The sequence below is a fragment of the Gouania willdenowi genome, chromosome 16 (assembly GCF_900634775.1).
Source record: "Gouania willdenowi chromosome 16, fGouWil2.1, whole genome shotgun sequence".
Taxonomy (NCBI): domain Eukaryota; kingdom Metazoa; phylum Chordata; class Actinopteri; order Blenniiformes; family Gobiesocidae; genus Gouania; species Gouania willdenowi.
Genome location: NC_041059.1, coordinates 34,391,100 through 34,412,928, shown reverse-complemented (window position 1 = coordinate 34,412,928; position 21,829 = coordinate 34,391,100). Strand labels below are relative to the sequence as shown.

General features: G+C 43.5%; 3 protein-coding genes across 3 annotated transcripts in view; all 3 read right to left on the bottom strand.

Moving 5' to 3' along the window:
• The window catches only part of tsnare1 (T-SNARE Domain Containing 1), a 214,675-nt gene that overhangs the window by 26,904 nt on the left and 165,942 nt on the right, over positions 1-21,829 (bottom strand). The gene's annotated exons all lie outside the window — the stretch shown is intronic.
• Positions 3,300-4,618, bottom strand: LOC114478483 (uncharacterized protein K02A2.6-like). The gene has a single exon (XM_028471585.1). It carries the CDS (start codon positions 4,602-4,604, stop codon positions 3,375-3,377), a length of 1,230 nt encoding a protein of 409 aa, XP_028327386.1. The 5' UTR covers positions 4,605-4,618; the 3' UTR covers positions 3,300-3,374.
• On the bottom strand, positions 4,782-7,105 carry LOC114478482 (uncharacterized protein K02A2.6-like). Its single transcript, XM_028471584.1, has 2 exons — positions 5,331-7,105; positions 4,782-4,878 (listed from the first exon to the last, which is right to left on the bottom strand). The coding sequence occupies exons 1-2, from the start codon at positions 6,606-6,608 to the stop codon at positions 4,795-4,797; spliced, it is 1,362 nt and encodes a 453-aa protein (XP_028327385.1). The 5' UTR covers positions 6,609-7,105; the 3' UTR covers positions 4,782-4,794.

Here is a 21,829-nt window from a genome sequence, read left to right as displayed (position 1 = left end):
TGTTTCCTTACAAAGTCCTCCATGATTTCCTCCATGATGTGGTAACAAGGTTTGTTGAATAGACTAGTAGACTTCACACATCTATGTAAAAGCAAGGAATCTCTGTCTGTCTGTCTGTCTGTCTGTCTGTCTGTCTGTGCCTCCAATATCTCTGGTGTTCTGGGACAGACAGAGCTCATACTTGCAACGTGGCTGCTGCTTGGTTCAAAGCTGTGCAACGTTGCATTTGTTTGACGTGCAATGCTACATTTAATTAATAATTTCATAAAATTGTCCACCGCCAGCTAAGCGGCGCTGTCATGTGTGCGCCCAGAGCCAATCACTGCACAGCTCCGCTCCGGTGAAACATGCACACATCTCCGTGAAAACGACATAATAAATGCTGATATTTTCACCACGTGCTATATAACCTAATTTGCACCTTTGATGTACATGCCGAACGCTGACAGAGCCCTTTAGAGAGAGAGTTGTGAAAATGGCAGTTCGAAATAGACTCAAATATTCCTGGAAATTATTGGTGGGCAAGCAAACAGCAAAATGCACATTTCTCCGCATTATGAATGCTGATATTTTAACCACGTCCTTGTAATGTAATGTGCACCTTGGATGTACATGCCAAACTCGCACAGAGCTGTTTAGAGAGAGAGTTGTGACAACGGACCGCACAGACGGGACATGGAAGTTATTTGGCGGCGTAGATACCAAATGTGTCCTGGCATCTAAATTAGTTTGGGGTCTGGCACGCATGCGCCAAACGCATATTTCACGGAAGTTTGTGTATGATTTAAAAGGTTAAAAAGGTTGAAACCCTGCTATTTAAAAATAATTAGCAATTAATGTTTTGAGTGAATTAGTTTTTGATTGTTGTAAGGAAGTCACCCTAACCCTAAACCTATGTCACTTCCTTCACTGGCAATCTTTACAACAGAGCTGCTGGGTCGTGATATTTGAATGTAAACCAACCATAAACCAATATTTTAATAGTACACATTTAAATATGTGTCTGTTTTGTGGTGTTTTTAATTGTTAATTACAATAAACAACATTGACAATCAAAAACCAAACAGAAAATAAGACAGGGTCTCATCACCACCAGAGATTTTGTCTGTTCTGATTCCAGCGCTGTTGAGCTTTTCAATGATAACACCTGCCAAAGTCTCTGCATCGCCTTTCTCCCAGGTGGCCATTACCACCATGCATGGTATATTCGAAGAGAGACAAGAACAGCCCCATCACAGCCGTATCTTCAAACACACTGTTGAAACCAGTAGCATCTCCATGTAACGGTAACTGATTAACAACCAAGAAATTCAGCATGTTGATTATGGTTGATATATAATATCTGTTGCGTGCCATTTGCCAGAATCTCTTTTCACATTTCTGACTCTCTCCACATTGCTTCACAAGCTAAATGCTCATTTGAGGCTACATGCTTATTTAAGCCCTTTCCTGTTTCCAGTCATTACATCCTTTTATCAAAAACGTTTTTTTTTTAATCTATACATATAGGTACTTCTTTAAAACCGTCTTTTTCCGGTTTGTCTGTGCCGAAGACACTCACACCCAACCCAGGGAGTTGTTCCCCAAACACTTCAAATGCTGTTGAGGCTACATCGCCTGCATTGGATCCGCTCTGTTTCCCTCTGTGGCCGTTCCCGCTGACAGTGCTGTCGTCGCTCTGGCTGTCGTCCGACTTCAGGGGCTCATCTCCCAGTATGAGGTGGTGGTTTTCCAGATGATTTAGCAGAGGACTCTGCTTGTGGGTTTTTAAACCACTTTCGAATGTCCATATTTGTCGTTGCTGCTGCTATAGCTGAGAATTATATATCGGTAGGTAGCCAATTTCAGAAATAAGCGCTAAATAAATTGACGTCGCTTCCTTTTCAGCTTGGCTGTTGCTGTGTAGATTTACATCAATGTAATAAAAATCATGCCCACATACACCATTCTTTTTTTATATTTTTAATGATAAACAATAATAAATGAGAACCTACAATAAAAAAAAAAATTAGCTATTATCTAACTAAAAAAAAAAAAACAATGTCACAAGTGGCTGGGCCCAATGCTTGGGCTGGGTGGGTCATGGGCACCAGCAGACCCCTGCGACCTTGAGAAGAAGCAAGCGTGTTGGAAAATGAATGGAAATACGATCCGCATGGAACATGGAGTAAACTGAATTTATCCAACAAAGTGTTGATTTGCTTCACCATCACTTGAATGAGAGGAGACATTTTTCATGCCTGCATCAGACTCTGATGACAACCACAGTGCTGCACTCCTACTTAGAAATTAAGCCCACCTCTGGGTTTGGTCAAATAGTTCTCTATTTTTAACAAGGACTCCTGTTGGACGCTGAAGGTGATGTGTTTCTATAAGTGCGAGATGACTCACAAACAATTGCTGAGGAGGTGAATGGAGGCTGTCCTCCGGTACATTATTAAATGTTATAAAATGTATAAATGACTCGTTCTTGACTCGTTGTGTACCTGTGTATAAACTGTGTGTTGCAGCATTAAACCGCTCGTAGCATCTGCAGTATCGCATAAAGCTGCTTGTCATGTTTACAGTTTAATGCAGAACGAGTGGCTCTTAAATAAAGCTGAGTTAATAATGAAACTGTGGATGTGTGCACTGCGCACTGATGTGTATAGTGTGTTGGCAGCAATGGGTTCAGTCTTAAATTAAGATCGACTTTATTCTGGTTTGCGTTGTATTCTGGCGGTTACGGAATGGGTCTAACTTTGTAAGTCTGATTAAAGCTAACATCTGAGTCACTGCAGCCACAGTGTGCATACCCGTAATACAGCAAGTGTTGTTTCACTGTTTACACGGACACGGAGAGTTTTCAAAAACTTCCACTTTGGAGCCCGTTTTTAAAAAGTTCCGTTTTCAGGCACCAAAACGCAGTTGTCGTGTAAATGCACCGCCAAAACGCAACAACACTTTTGCATTTTTATTAGAAAACTGTTATGTTTGTCACTTACATAACCTTGTAAAATAATAGATGAAAACTCCGGTAACGTTTTAAACATCTTTTACTCCACAGGTGCCTTATCACAACTCACACATTAGTGCGCTGACACTTTATACATAACGTATGCGCCTGTACACATGCGCAACATAAAGTAGTGCCTCTTACACAGTACTAACCATAGCTGCTTATGTCAATACATAACAATTCCTCCCTTCCAGCTTTTATGCACTTATGAAATTCAAATAAAAATACCAAGTAGGAGTTATGGCAAATAACTTCAAAAATAGAACTTACCTTTATAACAAATGCACAAGTATACAGTAGCATGTATTAACAATTCAATAAAACTTTTTTTTTTTTTTTTTTTCTTAACAGTTACAACACTTGTTTATTTTTCTTTTTACAAATCAAGTCTCTCAGGTGGTTTACGGTTCCTTCCGGGGTATCTACGTCCCGGAGGGTCAGGCAGGTTTGTGATTGGTCTGGGACTGTTCACAGTCTCTGGTGTGGAGTTTATTTCCACTTCAGTCAAGTCGGGTGTTGAGATACTGTCTTCTTTATTTGCAGTACCAGTTGGTGTCACAGATCGGTTAGTGACATTTCCATGTGAGGCATCCAAAAGCTGATCGACATGTCTGCGCCAGACGACATCAGGTTGTAGGCCCACAGTATAAGAGAGTGGTCCTGATTGTGACAGAATCTCAGCTTGCTGCCACTTGTCACTTTGGTTGCGATAGTCTCGAGCCAGAACTTTTTGTCCAATATCGAATGATCTTAGTTTCCTTTGTTGTTGAGTGGGAGAACATTGTTTGTTAGTGACATGTTGACGGATGTCAGGTTTCAGAAGATCCAAACGACACCTTAAGTTTCTTCCCATGAACAACATTGCCGGTGATTGTCCTGTCGTTGAGTGTGGTGTGTTTCGGTATGCTAGTAGAAAGTTAGTTATCTTCTGTTGCAGAGGCACTCCTTCCTTCCTACTTGCTTTCATGGACTGTTTAAAAGTCTGCACGAAACGTTCAGCCAGCCCATTGGTAGCCGGATGATGAGGAGCAGAGGTGACGTGTTTTATTCCATTGCTTTTCAGGAAAACCTGAAATTCCTCACTGGTGAACTGCGTTCCGTTGTCGCTGACAAGCTGAAGCGGATATCCAGTGCGAGCAAAAAGCATCTGGAGTTGAGTCACCGTCTGCGCCGTAGTTGCTTTATTCACTGTGAAAACCTCAGGCCATTTCGAGTGTGCATCGACCACAATAAGGAACATGTGGTCCATAAAAGGTCCAGCATAGTCCACATGTATGCGTTGCCATGGAGTCGTCGGCCATTCCCAAGTGTGGACAGGAGCAAGCTGGGGTTGGCGCTGGGTTTGTTGACAACCTGTGCATGTTTTGACAAGAGCTTCTATGTGGTTATCAAGGCCAGGCCACCACACATAACTTCTCGCAAGGCTTTTCATTTTCACAACCCCCATGTGTCCATCATGCAGTGCGTTAAGCACTTTAGCACGTAGTTTGGGTGGTACAATAACACGTGAACCCCACATGACACAACCGTGGCACACAGTAAGTTGATCCTTCCTTGTGAAATAGTCCGATAGTTCAGTTTCTCTCTGGGAAGGCCAACCGGTCATAGTTAAGTCATACACCTTAGATAGAAGAGGGTCATTTCTCGTTTCTTTGCTTATTTGTGCACTTGTCACAGGGAGAGGTTCCATTTGAAGCATGTGCAGGGGTAAAGCGGGGTCAGAGCCTTTACCTGTGCATGTCTGAGGAAGGCGAGACAGTCCATCCGCATTTCCATGTTGCTTTGTCCCCCTGTATTCAATGGTGTACGTGTGTGCTCCCAGGAACAGAGCCCAACGTTGTAGACGAGCTGCTGCCATCGCTGGAACACCTTTCTGTGGACTGAAGATGGAGATTAATGGCTGGTGATCTGTAATGAGAGTGAAATGCTTGCCATACAGATATTGGTTAAACTTTTTCACTCCCCACACTAAGCTTAAAGCCTCTCTGTCTATTTGTGCATAGTTACGCTCTGCAGGTGCCAAAGAGCGTGATGCAAAAGCAATGGGGCGTTCTGAGCCATCTGTCATTTTGTGTGACAAAACAGCACCAATGCCGTATGGTGAAGCGTCACAAGCGAGTCGCAGGGGCAACTTCGGGTCAAAGTGTGTCAAAATTTTTTCCGACACAATGAGTCTCTTTGCCTTTTTAAAGGCTTGTTCACAGTCATCAGTCCAGCTCCATTTTGTGTTTTGATGAAGAAGACCATTGAGTGGGTGCAACAAAGATGACAGATTTGGCAAAAACTTGTGATAGTAATTAATGAGGCCAAGAAATGAGCGTAATTGACTTACGTTTTCAGGTTGAGGAGAATTCACTATGGCCTCGATTTTATCTTGCGTTTTGTGTAGTCCATTTTTGTCTATCTTGTGCCCACAGTACTCAATGCATTCCTTGAAAAACTCACATTTCTTTTTGTTAGCTTTCAGTCCATAGTCCTCCAGTTTTGTGAGAACTGCATCCAAGTTTGCTAAGTGTGAGTCTTTGTCTGATCCAGTAACAATGATGTCATCCAAATAACATTGTGTACTTGGGATCCCTTGGAGCACCTGGTCCATTGCGCGTTGCCAGATTGCCGGGGCACTTGTGATGCCAAACACAAGTCTGTTGTATTGGTACAGTCCTTTGTGAGTGTTTATGGTGAGATACTTGCGTGAATTTTCATCCATCTCCATTTGTAGATAGGCCTGAGCAAGGTCTATTTTTGTAAAGTGCTCACCATTTGCCAAAGATGCAAAAATGTCATCAATGCGAGGAAGTGGATACTGGACTGCGTGCAGTACAGGGTTAACTGTTCCTTTGAAGTCACCACAAATACGCACTCGTTCTGAAGACTTCTTAGCCACTGGTACGATTGGCGTTGCCCATTCAGACCAATCCACTTTGGACAAGATCCCTTGATCCATTAGTTGTTGTAGCTCAGCTTCAACCTTTGGGCGTAGAGCATACGGTACCGGGCGTGCTTTGTGAAACTTTGGCTTTGCATCATTTTGAAGCTCTAGACACGCTTTAATGTTTTTCATGGTTCCTATGCCCTCGCTGAACACTGCTGCATGTTTCTCTATTATTTCTGACAGCCTTTGGCCTGTGAGCTGTTTAGAAGCAATGTTCATAGTCTTTATTTGTTGCCAGTTTAGTTTGATTTGTCTTAGCCATTGCCGTCCAAACAGCGGCGCACCTCCTTCTTTGAGAACAAACAGTTCCAGATTACATGTTTGATTTTTATATTTCACCTTTACTTTCAACTTTCCCAGAGGAGCTACTCTTTGACCTGTATATGTTTTCAGTTTCACACTTGTGCGAGACAACTTCATGTCTGGAAAGTTTTTCATGTAATCTTTGTTGGATATAAGTGACAGTGCAGATCCTGTGTCCAGTTCCATCTTTAATGGCACTCTATTGACTTTTGGTGTCACCCATATTACATCACTATCATCCTCATCAGTTGCATATAGTCCAACACAAGACAGTTCCTCCTCACTTGAGCTGTCGAACTCCGTTTCTGTGACTTTATGCAGCTTTTTCCCCCATTTTGCATTTGATTTCTCTTTATTGTATTTAGCTTTACACATCTTCTGTATGTGCCCCCTTTTTCTGCATTGCCTACAATCCTTATCTTTAAACCAACAGTCAGCTGGGTCATGTGATTGTTTACCGCATCTGAAACACGGCTTCGATTTGAAACTACGTTGCTTGGTTTGTAATTCATACACAGCGCATGCAGCGGCCTGTTTACCTTGAAGTTCAGTGGCGTCTCTCGCTGCTGTTTCCACCGACACAGCGACATCCACCGCACGTTGCAAGGTGAGCCTATCCTCCGTTAAAAGGCGTTTTTGAGTGCTCTCATTGTGTAGACCACAGACGAACCGGTCTCTCAGTGCGTCAGATAGTCCCACTCCAAACTGGCAATGCTCCGCCAGCCTCCTCAGTTCAGCTATGTACTCCGACACAGTCTCAGTCTTTGCTTGGTTTCTCCTATGGAATCTGAAGCGCTCCGCGATCACCAACGGGGCTGGATTCAGGTGATTTTTGAGAGTTTCCGTAATCTCACCGATCGTTTTGTCTGCCGGTTTATCCGGTGCAGTGAGGCTGCGGAGGAGATTATAGGTTTTTGCACCCATGAGGCTCAAAAGAACAGCCACTTTTCTTCCATCCCTGATGTCATTAGCTAAGCAATACTGTTCAAATCTTTCCACATAGATTGTCCAGTCCTCCACTCTACTGTCAAAAGTGTCCATATGACCCACAAACGCCGACATTATGCCTCTTTATCGCGTCCAATCACGTTCTTTAGTCTCGTGTTATAATTGTCCCCAGCTCCGGCAATCCTATTTCCGGGTCGAGCAAACGAAAAACAGCTCACAAAACCAAGTCCGTTTGTACCTTTTACTTGTCCTCGAGCATCCGCAGAAATTGCCCGGGTTCATGTGAATCCTCGTCGCCAGTTTTGTTATGTTTGTCACTTACATAACCTTGTAAAATAATAGATGAAAACTCCGGTAACGTTTTAAACATCTTTTACTCCACAGGTGCCTTATCACAACTCACACATTAGTGCGCTGACACTTTATACATAACGTATGCGCCTGTACACATGCGCAACATAAAGTAGTGCCTCTTACACAGTACTAACCATAGCTGCTTATGTCAATACATAACAAAAACGTTCTCATATAAACAGGGTCTAAGGAGACAGATGGATGGATTTAAGACGTTCCAGCGAAACAAAAAAAGAACTTGTGTAAGTACCGTGGAAAATGGGACAGAGTTTACCTTCCTAAAGAGGAGCAGAATGGGTCACAGTAGGATGGCATATATTGTGCAGCTGTTTGTTAATAAATGTGCCTGTGTGGCATTTTGAATTAGCACATTTTAGCTAAGAACTGTCTTTCTGATCAGACTTCATTTGAAATAATATTATCAAGATTCATATTGTAAATCACCATTTTCAGAAAAAAAATTAAGATATTTGTTTTGGTCCATATCGCCCAGCCCTAGTAGAAATGTTCACAGCAATGTCAACAAAGGTACCAGATTCTAATCAACTAATTGTATTTAGTAAGTGGTTGACAAGTGGGTATTTTAGAATTCTTGTACACTTTAAGATATAAGGGATACTTGGTTGAGTGGTAGGGCGGCTCGTAGCAGAACAGCCTTGTGGGCGCTTCCAGACTTATCGCCTGTATTAAATATTACAAGGCGATTAGGATGGATTTCAGGTTAGTTTTGTTCACTTCTAGGCGATAACTAGCAGTGGCTGCAAATGACTTGGTTCAATTTAAGTTCAGATTTCCAAGGAGAAAAAAAACAATAGATATCTGCTTCCTTGTAAAGGAAATGTTCGTTTAAAAGAAGCACTTTGAACAAATAATTTACCTCTGTTGTTGTTTAGCACAATACATATGCTGGAACAGAGTTATTAATATGTTGACACAAAACAGTTTCTTCTTCAAAAAAAAAAAAAAAAAAATTGCAATTAATCTTGAATAAATCAGAAAAATCATGCGATTAATCTCAATAAAGATGTACATTTTTGACAGCACTAAATTAAAGGACGGTGTGAGTTTGCATGTGTCAGCAGGCAGAGAGGATGAGGAAAAGCTACCAAGCCTGATATTGGAGATTTGACAGATATTCAAGTAGAAATTGTAAGTTTTTGACCAAAGTTTTTAAGTCTCTTTGGTGGTTGGTTTGAAAGTGGTATTAGACATAAAAAAAATAAAATAAAAAAAAACACTTTGGTCCGAAAAGGCGATCGGCCACTCAGTGGCGCCACCAGGATTCCGTTTTATAGTACGTACATCTCGTTACAGTTACCGTAGAACAGCGGGTAAGAAGACGTGCTTAGGAGTGTAAGGTTGGGGGTTTGAATCCAAGCTCAGTCATACTTTTTATGACGTCTTTTTTGGACTGGCAACTACATTACATTAAAAATCAATATAAATGAGATGTGATCTTTGCTCAGTTGATGATGGCTTTTTATTGCGCTTGTGCACGTAAGTAACCAAAGGTTTACATACTCAGAGTTGATTCATACCCAGAGTTTCCCATCGCAGGGTATGTTGACTCAGAGTTTATGGATAGACTGAGTTTGTTGAACCTCCTTTCTGGAATACAACTCAGATGTGCGGCTGTGAACAGCTGCCAGGGCATGAAGTGGCAGTGCAGTTGTAACAATTCACCTGTCTTTTCCAAGGCAATAAAGCTACAACACACTTTCAGGTAACGGACGGATCGGTCTACCAGCAGGGATGAATGCCAACACACACATTAACACATGAAAATAGCTTTGGCTTATAGGTATTAGCCTTGTATTTCAGGCAGTTTAAAGCACATCCCACCCAAACGCTCGAGCGTAAACCCATGTACAAACAAAAAAACAAACACAAAACTACGCTCTATGGCGCGAGAAAACTATAGTTTAGCAGTCCATCAAAAGTCCATGCACGCTGAAGTCCAAACCCCGCCGCCTTGTTCCCACCGCAGGCTCGGTCCTACAAGGTAAAATGAGCACACTTGTAGCAACAGGTAGCTGGCTACGGGGCCATAGGCAGCCCGGTTACTCACAAACACCAAGCAGCTGCCCTCCCGTGCATCCGAAGTCAGACCAGATGATCCCAGCAGCTCCGCGAAACCTTGTTCTACCCGTCAATGGATGATCGAGGAAACCCCAACGGTATAATCCACAAAGAGGTAAGCTCCACGGTATTGCAGCTCTGAGCAGTGTCAAGTTGGCGTGTGACGTCACAACACTATGCGCCCTTCACGCCCGCGACCTGATCACCTCATATAGGTGTGACATCTCCCATTCACAATTACAGCTCAATTAATAAAACAGTACTACGAAAGAAAAATGACCATAATTAAATGATTTTATATCCTCTGTGACCAGGTTCTGCACAATAAATGACATTTAAAAAGGGTTGGCTCACACACACACACATGTAGGGACCTATGCGGTCCACGCCTGCCAGGGTCAGCCTGCCAGGGTCGGCCTGGCAGGCGTGGCCCCCGTGGTTTCATGTACAGCGGTGTTGAGGGCCAAACGGAGCTCAGGTAGCCACTTGTCCCAGTCCTGGTGATGGTTTCCAACATAGGAGGCCATCATAGTTTTCAGGGTGCGATTGACTCTTTCCGTCATGTTGGTTTGGGGGTGGTATGCTGTTGTGAGTTTTTGTGTCACACCCCATGTTTCACACACTTGGGCCATCAACTGACTCGTAAACTGGGGTCCCCGATCCGACACCATGAACTTGGGAATTCCCCAGCGTGTGAAAATCTCATTCTTGAGGATCTTGCAGACCTTGGGTGTCTTTGCATCTTTCATGGCAAACACTTCAACCCATCTGCTGTAGTAGTCCACCACTACCATCAGTATGGAGTTTCGATCTTTGCTGAGGGGGAATGGTCCAATGAAATCCACCCCGATCATCTCCCCTGGGACTTTCACCTCCGACGATTGAAGGAGTCCAGCTGGTTTCTCATTGGGATTTTTGTACTGCTGGCACGTACTGCAGATGCGGACGTAATTCCAGACATCCCTTCGGACCGTGGGCCACCAAGCCACCTGAAGAACCTTCAACAGCGTTTTCATCCTACCAAGATGTCCTCCGAAGGGACTGTCATGGAAATACGCCAGGAATTGTGGCACCAGCGCAGCAGGCACTACTAGCTGGTAGTTGTAACCCCCATGTTTGGATGGTACCCCCCTGTACCACACCCCCTGCTGTAGTTGGCAATGAATACGGCCCGGACTGGGTTGGCCAGTAGAGGGACCGAGCTTTTGAGCATCAGCTATTTCTTGGAGTGATCTTGGTAGGTCAGCCCAGTAGGTCTTGGGAACGGCTAAGAGGACTTGCCCTTCAGAACCTTGGGGTGCACGTGACAAGGCGTCAGGTACGATATTACAGCAACCCTTTTTGTAGTGCACCAGAAAGGAAAATGCCTGGAGGTGCAGGGTCTATTGTGTCAATCGCGACGATGTTTTAGGGCAGTTGAATGCCCAGGCCAGGGCGCTGTGGTCGGTGTACACGTCAAAAGTGGTCCCTTCGAGGAAATGTTTCCACTTTTCTACAGCCCACACCATAGCTAGGCATTCCTTTTTAGCTGTGGAATAGCGCACTTCAGCACCTTGGAGAGCTCTGGAGGCATAAGCTATGGTTCGCTCCTCCCCATCAATACTTTGCATTAGCACAGCTCCCAGCCCCTCATCGCTTGCGTCGCAGTGAACCTGGAAACCGTGGTGAAGTCGTGGCTGTGCGAGGACTGGAGGTGATTGCAATAGGAATTTGAGATGGTTCAAGGCAGCATGGCAGGCCGAGGACCACTCCCATGTATGTCTTTCTTTTTTAGATGGTTCAGGGGAGCGGTGATGTCTGCCAGCCTGGGGATAAACTTGTGATACCAGCCGATCATCCCAAGGAACCTCTGGAGGCTTTTCAGGTCGGTTGGAGGGGGATAGTCTGTAATGGCTGAGATCTTCGCTGGATCGACCTCTACTCCTTTGCCCGACACAAGATGTCCCAGGAAAGTGAGCTGGCTTTGGAGCAGGTGACACTTTTTTACATTCAGCGTCAGGTTTGCTTGGTGAAGCTTGGTAAACACAGCTTCGAGATCGTGCAGGTGTTGTTCTTGGGTCTTTGAGAACACAATTATGTCGTCGATGTATACAAAACAGATCTTTCCCCTGAGGTCACCCAAAATGATCTCCATCAGACGCTGGAACGTGGCCCCGGCATTGCGTAGACCGAAGGGCATGACCTTGAACTGGAACAGGCCGAGGTGAGTGGTCATTGCAGTCTTTAGTTTACTCTCTTCATCCATAGCCACCTGCCAGTATCCGCTCTGGAGATCCAAAGAGCTGAAATGCTGGGCGCCTTGCAGGGATTCCAAGATCTTGTGTATTAGGGGCATAGGATAGGCATCATGCTGTGTCTTGGCATTTAGGGCTCTATAGTCCACACAGAACCGTGGTGTACCATCCTTCCTCGGTGTGATGACCACAGGAGAAGCCCAGGGGGAGGTAGATGGTTCAATTACATTGTTCTCAAGCATCTTCTGAATCTGCTCCTCAATGACATTTTGTTTCTCTGGGGACACCCTATAAGCCCTCCGTCGTACTGGCATCTCATCTGCTGCTACTATTTTGTGCTTTATCACCTTGGAAAAGGCATTTGACCGTGTCCCTCGGGGATTCCTGTGGGGGGTCCTCCGGGAGTATGGGGTATCGAACCTCCTGATAGGAGCTGTTCGTTCCCTGTATGACCGGAGTCAGAGTCTGGTCCGCATTGCCGGCAGTAAGTCGAAATCGTTTCCGGTGAGGGTTGGACTCCGCCAGGGCTGCCCTTTGTCACCGATTCTGTTCATAACTTTTATGGACAGAATTTCTAGGCGCAGTCAGGGCGTTGAGGGGGTCCGGTTCGGGGGCCTCAGTATTGCATCACTGCTTTTTGCAGATGATGTGGTCCTGTTGGCTCCAACATACCGTGACCTTCAACTCTCACTGGATCGGTTCGCAGCCGAGTGTGAAGCGGCCGGAATGAGAATCAGCACCTCCAAATCCGAGTCCATGGTTCTCGACCGGAAAAAGGTGGAGTGCCTTCTCCAGGTTGGAGATGAGGTTCTGCCCCAGGTGGAGGAGTTTAAGTACCTCGGGGTCTTGTTCACGAGTGAGGGAAGGATGGAGCGAGAGATCGACAGGCAGATTGGTGCGGCGTCTGCAGTGATGCGGAGTCTGCACCAGTCCGTCATTGTAAAGAGGGAGCTGAGCCAAAAAGCGAAGCTCTCTATTTACAGGTCGGTCTACGTTCCAACCCTCACCTATGGTCATGAACTTTGGGTCATGACCGAAAGAACAAGATCACGGGTACAAGCGGCCGAAATGAGTTTCCTCCGTAGGGTGGCTGGGCTCTCCCTTAGAGATAGGGTGAGAAGCTCAGTCATTCGGGAGGGGCTCAAAGTAGAGTCGCTGCTCCTCCGCATCGAGAAGAGCCAGATGAGGTGGCTCGGGCACCTAATTAGGATGCCCCCTGAACGCCTACCTAGTGAGGCGTTCAGGGCACGTCCCTCCGGAAGGAGGCCCCGGGGAAGACCCAGGACACGCTGGAGAGACTATGTCTCTCGGCTGGCCTGGGAACGTCTCGGGGTCCCCCCGGAAGAGCTGGAGGAAGTGGCCGGGGAGAGGGAAGTCTGGGCCTCCCTACTGAGGATTCTTCCCCCGCGACCCGGAAACGGCTAAGCGGGAGAAGATGGATGGATGGATGGATCACCTTGGTGGTCCCAGTGGTCTCAGTCCAAACAGTTGGCCACTTCTGCAGCAGTGGCCGCACCGCCTCGGGCTGGGAATCAAGGAGGGGGATGACAGGTTGGTCGCCCTTGAGAGTTGTCACAGCCACATAGAAGTGCACCGAAGGGGCTTTTTGATTCCACTGAAGATTCAATCTTGACTTCGGGAGAAATGTGTATTCCCTCCCTCCTGGCATGGTGTACCTCCTGAGGTGTGGTCTCAGGGTGATCTGAGACATGGTCATGAAGTCGAGACCGAGCAGCAAAGGCATACACAGGTGGCCATCAGCTAGAACATGGACTGTGAGCGTACCGTGGAACTCGTTCAGGGTGAGGAGCAGGGTAGCCTTTCCACTAGGTTTGTTCTCCTGTCCATCAGCCATAACGAACCTCGGGATTTCACTCGGGGCTAGGATTTCTCCTTCCTTTCTCACAGCCTTCCATAAGGTGTGGCTCATCAGGGAGTAGGTGCATCCTGAATCTAGGACTGCGTCACCCTTGGACCCACGAATACTGATTGGCACTACCAATAGGGACTGCTCGCCCACAGCCGTGGCAAGGTCCGCCCCAGCATTCCGACCTGGACCATGGTCCGATCTTTTCCCAGCCTTTTTAGGGGGGTGGGTCTGTTGAATGCGGCTCCAGTAGTCTCTGGTGTTACTCCAGTCCTTTTCAATGAGCGAGCCCACCTTGACCAGCTGCTCCACCGTGGTCACTGTCCCTCGTAGCCCGCTAGCCAGCCTTGGATTGCATGCGCTGAGGATACGATTCACAATATCTCCTTCCAACATGTCTGGTCTCCACTTCAAGCAGAGGGCCCAATGATCATATGCAAAATCTCTCAGACATTGGTTTGGGGCCTGGACGTTTGCTCAGAGCTGTTCCTTGATTTCTGACTGATAGTCCGAGGGCAGGAAAGCTTCGAGAAAGGACTTCTTGAATTGTATCCAACTGTTTATGGTGTTGCAAGCAGTGACCCACCAACTCCATGCCGGACCCTTTAAAACAGCATTGAGAGTACCCATCAGCTCCGCATCACACAAAGGCCGAAGGGCCAAGAAGTTTTCACACTGCTCGATAAAGTCCATGATATCCGCAGAGCTCCTGGATTCACCAAACTGAGGAAATTTCATCCGGATGGGCGGTAAAGCAGGTGTTGTTGGGGGTATGGAGAAAGTAGCGTCCCCAGGTGTCTGGCGTCTGGAGGACGTAGAGGCGACAGGTGTGGAGTAACTGGCGGGTTTCCACGTCAACCGACTTTTGGCGAGGGTTTGTTTCAGCTCTTCGCTCCACTTTTCATCCCTGCGCCGTAGGCAGGCTGTGACCACTTCATCAAAATGTTGCATCTTAGCGTCCACATACTCCTTTAACTCACTTCCTAACCTCTCCATACCCGCTCTCAGGCCATCTTCTCTGCTGAGGGTACTGTCCACCGCCTCTTTAAGCCGGACATCCAGATTGTCCACTGTCTGCTGTAGGGCCTGGAGCTGCTCCCTTAAAGCCTCTGTGGCCTCTGAGTCTTCATCATTCTCTTCCTCAGCTGTGACTGTATTTTGCTCTTGCTCATTGGACTCATTTAAATACATAGTTTCGAGTTGGCTAATGAGCTCTGGTACCCCGTCTTTGGCTTGCCTAACGGTGATATGGCGGTACGGGTCGGTGTTGGTGTCTCCTACCCTTTCCCCTTCAGTCTCTTCCACGTCCACCAACCCCCTTTCTGGTGGCAGATCTTCCATTATTCAATCCAAATGTGCCAGGAGAGTATAAATGTGAATAGGGGACGTGTAGAGGCTAGGTTTGCTTATAAGAATGGGTTTTGTGTTTGGTCCCCAATTTATGTAAAAAAATGAAAAATAAAAAAATTCCCCTTTTTTCTTTTTTTTTCTTTTTTTTATTTATTCATTTTTTTATTTTATTGTTATAATTTTGATTTTTTTTCCCCTCTTATTATTCTTATTTATTTATTTTTTTGGTTATTATTAGTATTATTATTATTTAATGTTTTTTTTTTTTTTTTTTTTTTAAGAGAGTGAGTGAGTTTTGCAGGGGTTTGGGCTTATAATTGTGCGCGGGCGTACGTGAACCGAAACCCTATGCGCATGCGTGCGTAAAACAACCCACACCAGCCTGGACACTAACCCCAGCAACTCTATCCGCTAAATACAATGCCGAGGACTTGTTCTGTAGGAGTTACGCCATATTTATGCGCTACGAACGTCAGTCCGTTTCATAGCAAAGTACTAATAAACGCGCTGAAATGAATGAGAACCTGATCCGCGGTCCCAGTACGGGCCACCACTCTGTAACAATTCACCTGTCTTTTCCAAGGCAATAAAGCTACAACACACTTTCAGGTAACGGACGGATCGGTCTACCAGCAGGGATGAATGCCAACACACACATTAACACATGAAAATAGCTTTGGCTTATAGGTATTAGCCTTGTATTTCAGGCAGTTTAAAGCACATCCCACCCAAACGCTCGAGCGTAAACCCATGTACAAACAAAAAAACAAACACAAAACTACGCTCTATGGCACGAGAAAACTATAGTTTAGCAGCCCATCAAAAGTCCATGCACGCTGAAGTCCAAACCCCGACGCCTTGTTCCCACCGCAGGCTCGGTCCTACGTGGTAAAATGAACACACTTGTAGCAACAGGTAGCTGGCTACGGGGCCATAGGCAGCCCAGTTACTCACAAACACCAAGCAGCTGCCCTCCCGTGCATCCGAAGTCAGACCAGATGATCCCAGCAGCTCCGCGAAACCTTGTTCTACCCGTCAATGGATGATCGAGGAAACCCCAACGGTACAATCCACAAAGAGGTAAGCTCCACGGTATTGCAGCTCTGAGCAGTGTCAAGTTGGCGTGTGACGTCACAACACTATGCGCCCTTCGCGCCCGTGACCTGATCATCTCATATAGGCGTGACATCTCCCATTCACAATTACAGCTCCATTAATAAAACAGTACTACGAAAGAAAAATGACCATAATTAAATGATTTTATATCCTCTGTGACCAGGTTCTGCACAATAAATGACATTTAAAAAGGGTTGGCTCACCCCTGCTGGGTGACACACATGTAGGGACCTATGCGGTCCTTACACAGTTATGCTTTACAGCAAAGGATGGTAACAGCGTACAGAAACACAGATTAATACAGCCCAGCAAAACGTAAAAACAAAACAAAGAAAAAAAAATTCCACACCTTCAAAAAAATTGTACGCACAATGCGTACAGTGCTTCGGCTGGCGTGGCCAGTTTCAAACTGTCTAAAACCAGCAGGTGGTTGGTTTCATTTTGAGCAGCTGACATCTGCTCTTGCTTTGAAGGAACAATCACTCACTTTTGGTGTCAGGCTGCTTAAGAAAGTGCTGCAAGTTTTTCCTTTGGCTTGTCAGTAACTGCCAACCCTCGTTCTTTACATAACTCTTTTAACTGCAGCGCTTCAAATTCTCAATACTGTGAATAATGACGAACACTGGAGAAATACGTTGAATAGGTATTAGGTCGTGACCTTCAACCAAATCCCACAATGTCATATCAGATGACTCTATGGTAAACAAGATGAGATTGTGTTTGAATTGTGTTATGAAAGTCATTATGATACTAAAATATACTGAGGTTTGCAAAGAAAATATGCTCAGTATTAAACAATGCATTTAAAGTAAATGGCCATTAGTTTTCATAATGTCACTGTCACATAATATCATAACTAAACGGTGAGATAGATATAACTCATTTCTAAACTCAGTCATTGCGACAACAGGACACTGTTGATTTGTGAAATGTCTGCTGAGTTCGACACAACTGTGTGTATGTCAGACTGACACACACTAGCACACATCACAGGAGCAGCACACACATATTTCTACAAAAATTAAGTCAGGACACTGATGGTTTATCCCCATGATCCCATGCCCAACCTAACTACTAACTACTGTGTACTGAGATATACTGAGATTTAAGGCCAGAGCTAGCTACTGGCTAAAAAGCTAAAAAGAAGGAAGAAGAAGAAGACTTTACTTGAAGTTTTCTACATAAGATTGACATTACGCTGTCATTAGCATGAATAAGATGTCATGACGGCTGTCATTTAGTGTTGTTCGCAAAATGATGACACATTTGGAGCTATGTTGGCATTTTTTGGGTTAGGGTAATGAAGGATTAAGGGTTATGGTCACAAACAATACTTAATGACAGCCTTTATGACACATTATGCATGCTAATGACAGGTGTCATGTCATAATAATGATAGTGTAATGTCAGCCTTATGTATGAAACAAGTAAAGTGTTACCGAAAACTTTACAAGGAGCCTCACATCACGTTATCACATGAAACAACTGTTATAAATCGATTTAGTGACTTGTGGAAATGACAAACTTTTTCTATCTATGCCACTCATATAGTGATGCTTTAATTATTTCATTATCTTCTTTATTTCCTTTCGACAAAGTATTCACAATTGACGTCATATCATTTTGTAAAGCCCGTGTATTATATCAAACCTGTAATTCAGACACTCTTAGTTGTTTCTTTACCTTTATTTTTTGTCTGTTTCTTTTCGCCTCTCACTATATTTTCTCTGTTCATGACATTGTGCATATTCGTGCTTAGCCTCTGTGATGCTGTAGCAGGCTTTCAACAATGGAAGAACAGCCGTGTGTAATTATCATCAATCTGACCGCTAAAAAACAGGTAACCTGTATTTAGCAGCTGAAGCACAGGAGCGACGAGGACACTGTGTGTCTTGTGACATCAATAAAACAGGTGGAAATAACATCCATCCAATCCACATCTTTTCTCTGAGCAGCTTCACTTCCTCCCAAGCAGCATTCACCACGACCTGTGACAACTCTTCTGTGCATTATGACATTTATTGATCAATATCAATGGGAATATGGGACAGGGTGTCTGCATTAATATTCATGTTATTAATGTTCCCTGTTCTGACATCCAGTGGCTGAAAACCACATTCATCTTAGCTGTACAGGCTTTGGATGTGACCGTTACAAAGAAGGTGGTTTTATAATAATTAATAATTAATATATATATATATATATATATATATATATATATATATATATATATATATATATATATATATATATATATATACACACACACATTGCATCTCTCTTTCATGTGTCTCAGCTTGTACTCAGTTTATCACCTTTTTCAGCATTGTGAGGACTGATCATTACAGCTACAGCAAATCTGCATGGATATGTTCTTGACAGAGGTGGGAGTAAGTCACTAAATGCAAGTTTCGAGTCAAGTCTAAGTCTTATTGTTACAAGTCAAGTCAAGTCATTCCATTGTAAGGGTGAAGTCAAGTCACACCTCAGTGACCAAGTCATGCCAAGTCATACGCAGGCTTGTTTTACACATTTTAACTGTGGGACTTTTATTACTTATTTAAATACAAAATTGTACAACACACATAGCTTATACAGCAGGTGACAAAAGAAAATAAATTAACATAAATGTAATAAATAAAATTATATCTGTACTTTACAGGTCCCATCTCGATTTGTTCCCAAAAACAGTTTTTCAGGTTTATTTTCCCAAACTCGCCTGTTTTCCAGAGTTTTAGCCTCCGAAAAGTGACTTCCTGAGCAGTTCTATAAAGGGGCTGTTTAGGGGCCTACTTATGCATATTCATGAGTGGGCGTGTCTATAGACGCTGACTCCCCTGCATGATCAGTGATCATCAAAACGATTTTATTGTGTTTACCACACACTGTGTGCTAACCCTACATGTAGTCATTTTGCTGTGATGTCTTGGCCTTGTCCCCTATCAAAGTAGAACAAGCTTTAAAGAACTTAGAACATATCTGGGCATTTCTTATATTGTAACGTGTTCAGACAGTAGAACATGCTGATGTTCCTCTCTCAGGAGGGGTCAGAAGCTAGTAATCCAGTATCCACACTATTATTTTAATACATATAATCAAAAATAATAACAACAATAATACAATTGTTGAACTGGATAATCTCTATCTATAATTATCCTGAAGCATCTGTCTAACTGCATCAACAATATGCCTGCCCCCATCTCAACATACAGTAAAACCATCTTTATATCTAGAGTATATTGTCATCTCACCAGACACCAAACAATGGTTTACATTCAAAAAGTAGAATTTTTTATAATTGTCAAAATATAATAATAATAATAATAAAAAAAAAAAAACAATAATCTTTGTACTGTTCTGGTGAGGCAGTGGTTTTAAAGGCGTTGAGCCCAACATTGTTTGTTCTGTTAAGAATTAGATCCAAACTATTATAATCTTGTTACTTAGGGACTTTTCAATAGTTTTCTAATTTCTTTAATAATGTAAAACATGTATTAGGTGGTGCCCCAGTAATTACAGAGATATTATTCATACATGAAATCAAAACGTATTGTAGTGAGGATGAGATGTGAAGTAAGGAGGGCAGAAGCTTTTTCAGAAGTAGCTTTTTAATAGCAGGGTTTCAGAGCAGCAGGACCATCACACACAGTGCTGTCACACACATCCTAACCCGCCAGAATAGGAACAACTCCCGTTCAAGAACTACTGCGATAGTGAGGAGAGCTTACAACACAGAACAAACACTACAGTCACATCCACTAATTCAGGGTGTCAAACATCCAACATGGCAACACAGGACAAATATGCCCATCATATTCACAAGCACCACAATATAAAAACAGCAGTCTGTTTACTTCCGCGGCGAACAGATCTACCGAGGCCCGTACGTAACAGGATCTGTTCCACGGTCTCCAGGTGTAGCATCCATAGGCGCTCCTTGTGTCAGAAAAAAAATAGCGCTTGGTTTCGCCGAATTATTAAAACATTTATAGTTAATTCTTAAATACGAAAAAACCAAGTAAATATGCTCAAGTCCGAGTCAAGTCTAAAGTCATAAGACGCAAGTCCAAAGTCAACTCGAGTCTTTTCAGCGAACTATTCAAGTAAGTCTCAAGTCCCGAAAATTGCGACTCAAGTATGACTCGAATCAAGTCACATGACTGGAGTTTCCCACCTCTGGTTCTTGATTAAACCACATGTGGAAATGGCATTCATTGACAAGATGATCCACTAATACATCCGATGACCAGCGCCAGGAATCATGGATCATGGTTTCCCTGTCCTTTGTGGGATTTAGGAAAGTAATATCTACTCAAAAATACATATTATTATTATTATTATTATTATTATTATTATTATTATTATTATTATTATTATTATTATTATTTATTTTCATACATTACATATCATTCCTGAAAAGAACTAAGTAGGCAAGGCAAATTTATTTGCATATAGCACATTTCATACACAAGGCAATTCAATGAGCTTTACATGATTAAAATCTGACTGTTTGAGTGGGCGTGTCTATAGACGCGGACTCCACACAACAGATGATCACTAGCGACTTTCTTTTGCTATTCACACACTTCTATTATTGTATTCAGCCAAAAACTGCATATTACAGTAAACACATGGCTATTTAAGCTGCTATTGCGATTGTGAGTCAGAAAAACATTGTTTCATAATGTGTATGCGCCATGCAGCAACAGCAGCTTCAACAGCAAAAGCAGCCGTTTCAGCTGCTCCAAACACTTACTGGAGCTGCAACGTTGCTTTCTTGTCATTATCTCATGTAGAGATTACAGGAATAGTCCATTCAAGGCGATAGTCGGCTGTTTTGTCCAACCGCTACGTCGCATTGTGTCACAAACACAGTGTTGCCAAATTCGTGGTTCGTGTTTGGGCTGTTTTTATTGGAATGGGCGGGTTCTAAGATGTGACTTGGCTGGAAATTGTCAATCTGATCTGGCAACACAGATTCCCGATTTTATTTGTGATATCACAAATGTAGAAAACGGAGCAATTTTCTCTGTGTTATAAGACTTACACAGACTACAAATAAATGACTGGATAATTTCTTTGCTGGTGGACACTCAAGTTACCTCATATGTGTTGAAAAAACTGCAAATGTAGATTTTTCATAATGTTCCCTTTAAAATCAGCCAAGTAGTATTTTTCCTAAACAAACAAAAATAGATCAAGCCTATGGAGTGCATTGGAAATGCCTTCAGACTTCCTATTTATTTCCCAGATAACTCTGAGTTTTTCCTTCTCTGGATAGCAGGTCAAAACTGAAATTCATCAGCAGATGGCACTGTAATGCTATTGTGGATTCCTCCTAATTTCTAACAAGGGAAGGCTCTGAGAATAATGACTGTGTGGAGAAAGATGCTGAACTCCATTTGTCTCTTTCATTGATGCAAAGTCTATGTTTGTGCACCATTGCCTTTGTAACCTTAGCGAGTGGCTCAGATTTCCTCAAGGTCTGACAATATATGTCTTATTCATTCTTATATGACAGACAAGATAGTAAACTTGTTGAATCCAACATGTTCTGAAACGGTAAAAAAATAAAAATCTAACTTGGATTTTGTTTAATCAACAAACAAAGGCAACAAAAAAGACAAAACAAACATAAACACTCAATA

What these genes read in the sequence shown, in the direction of transcription:
- LOC114478483 (XM_028471585.1), bottom strand. Translation starts at nt 4,604, where the DNA reads ATGACCGGTTGGCCTTCCCAGAGAGAAACTGAACTATCGGACTATTTC.
- LOC114478482 (XM_028471584.1), bottom strand. Translation starts at nt 6,608, where the DNA reads ATGTGTAAAGCTAAATACAATAAAGAGAAATCAAATGCAAAATGGGGG. An exon ending in ATTCTCCTCAACCTGAAAAC is followed by an intron (nt 4,879 to 5,330) that starts GTAAGTCAATTA and finishes CTCCATCTTCAG; the next exon opens with TCCACAGAAAGGTGTTCCAG.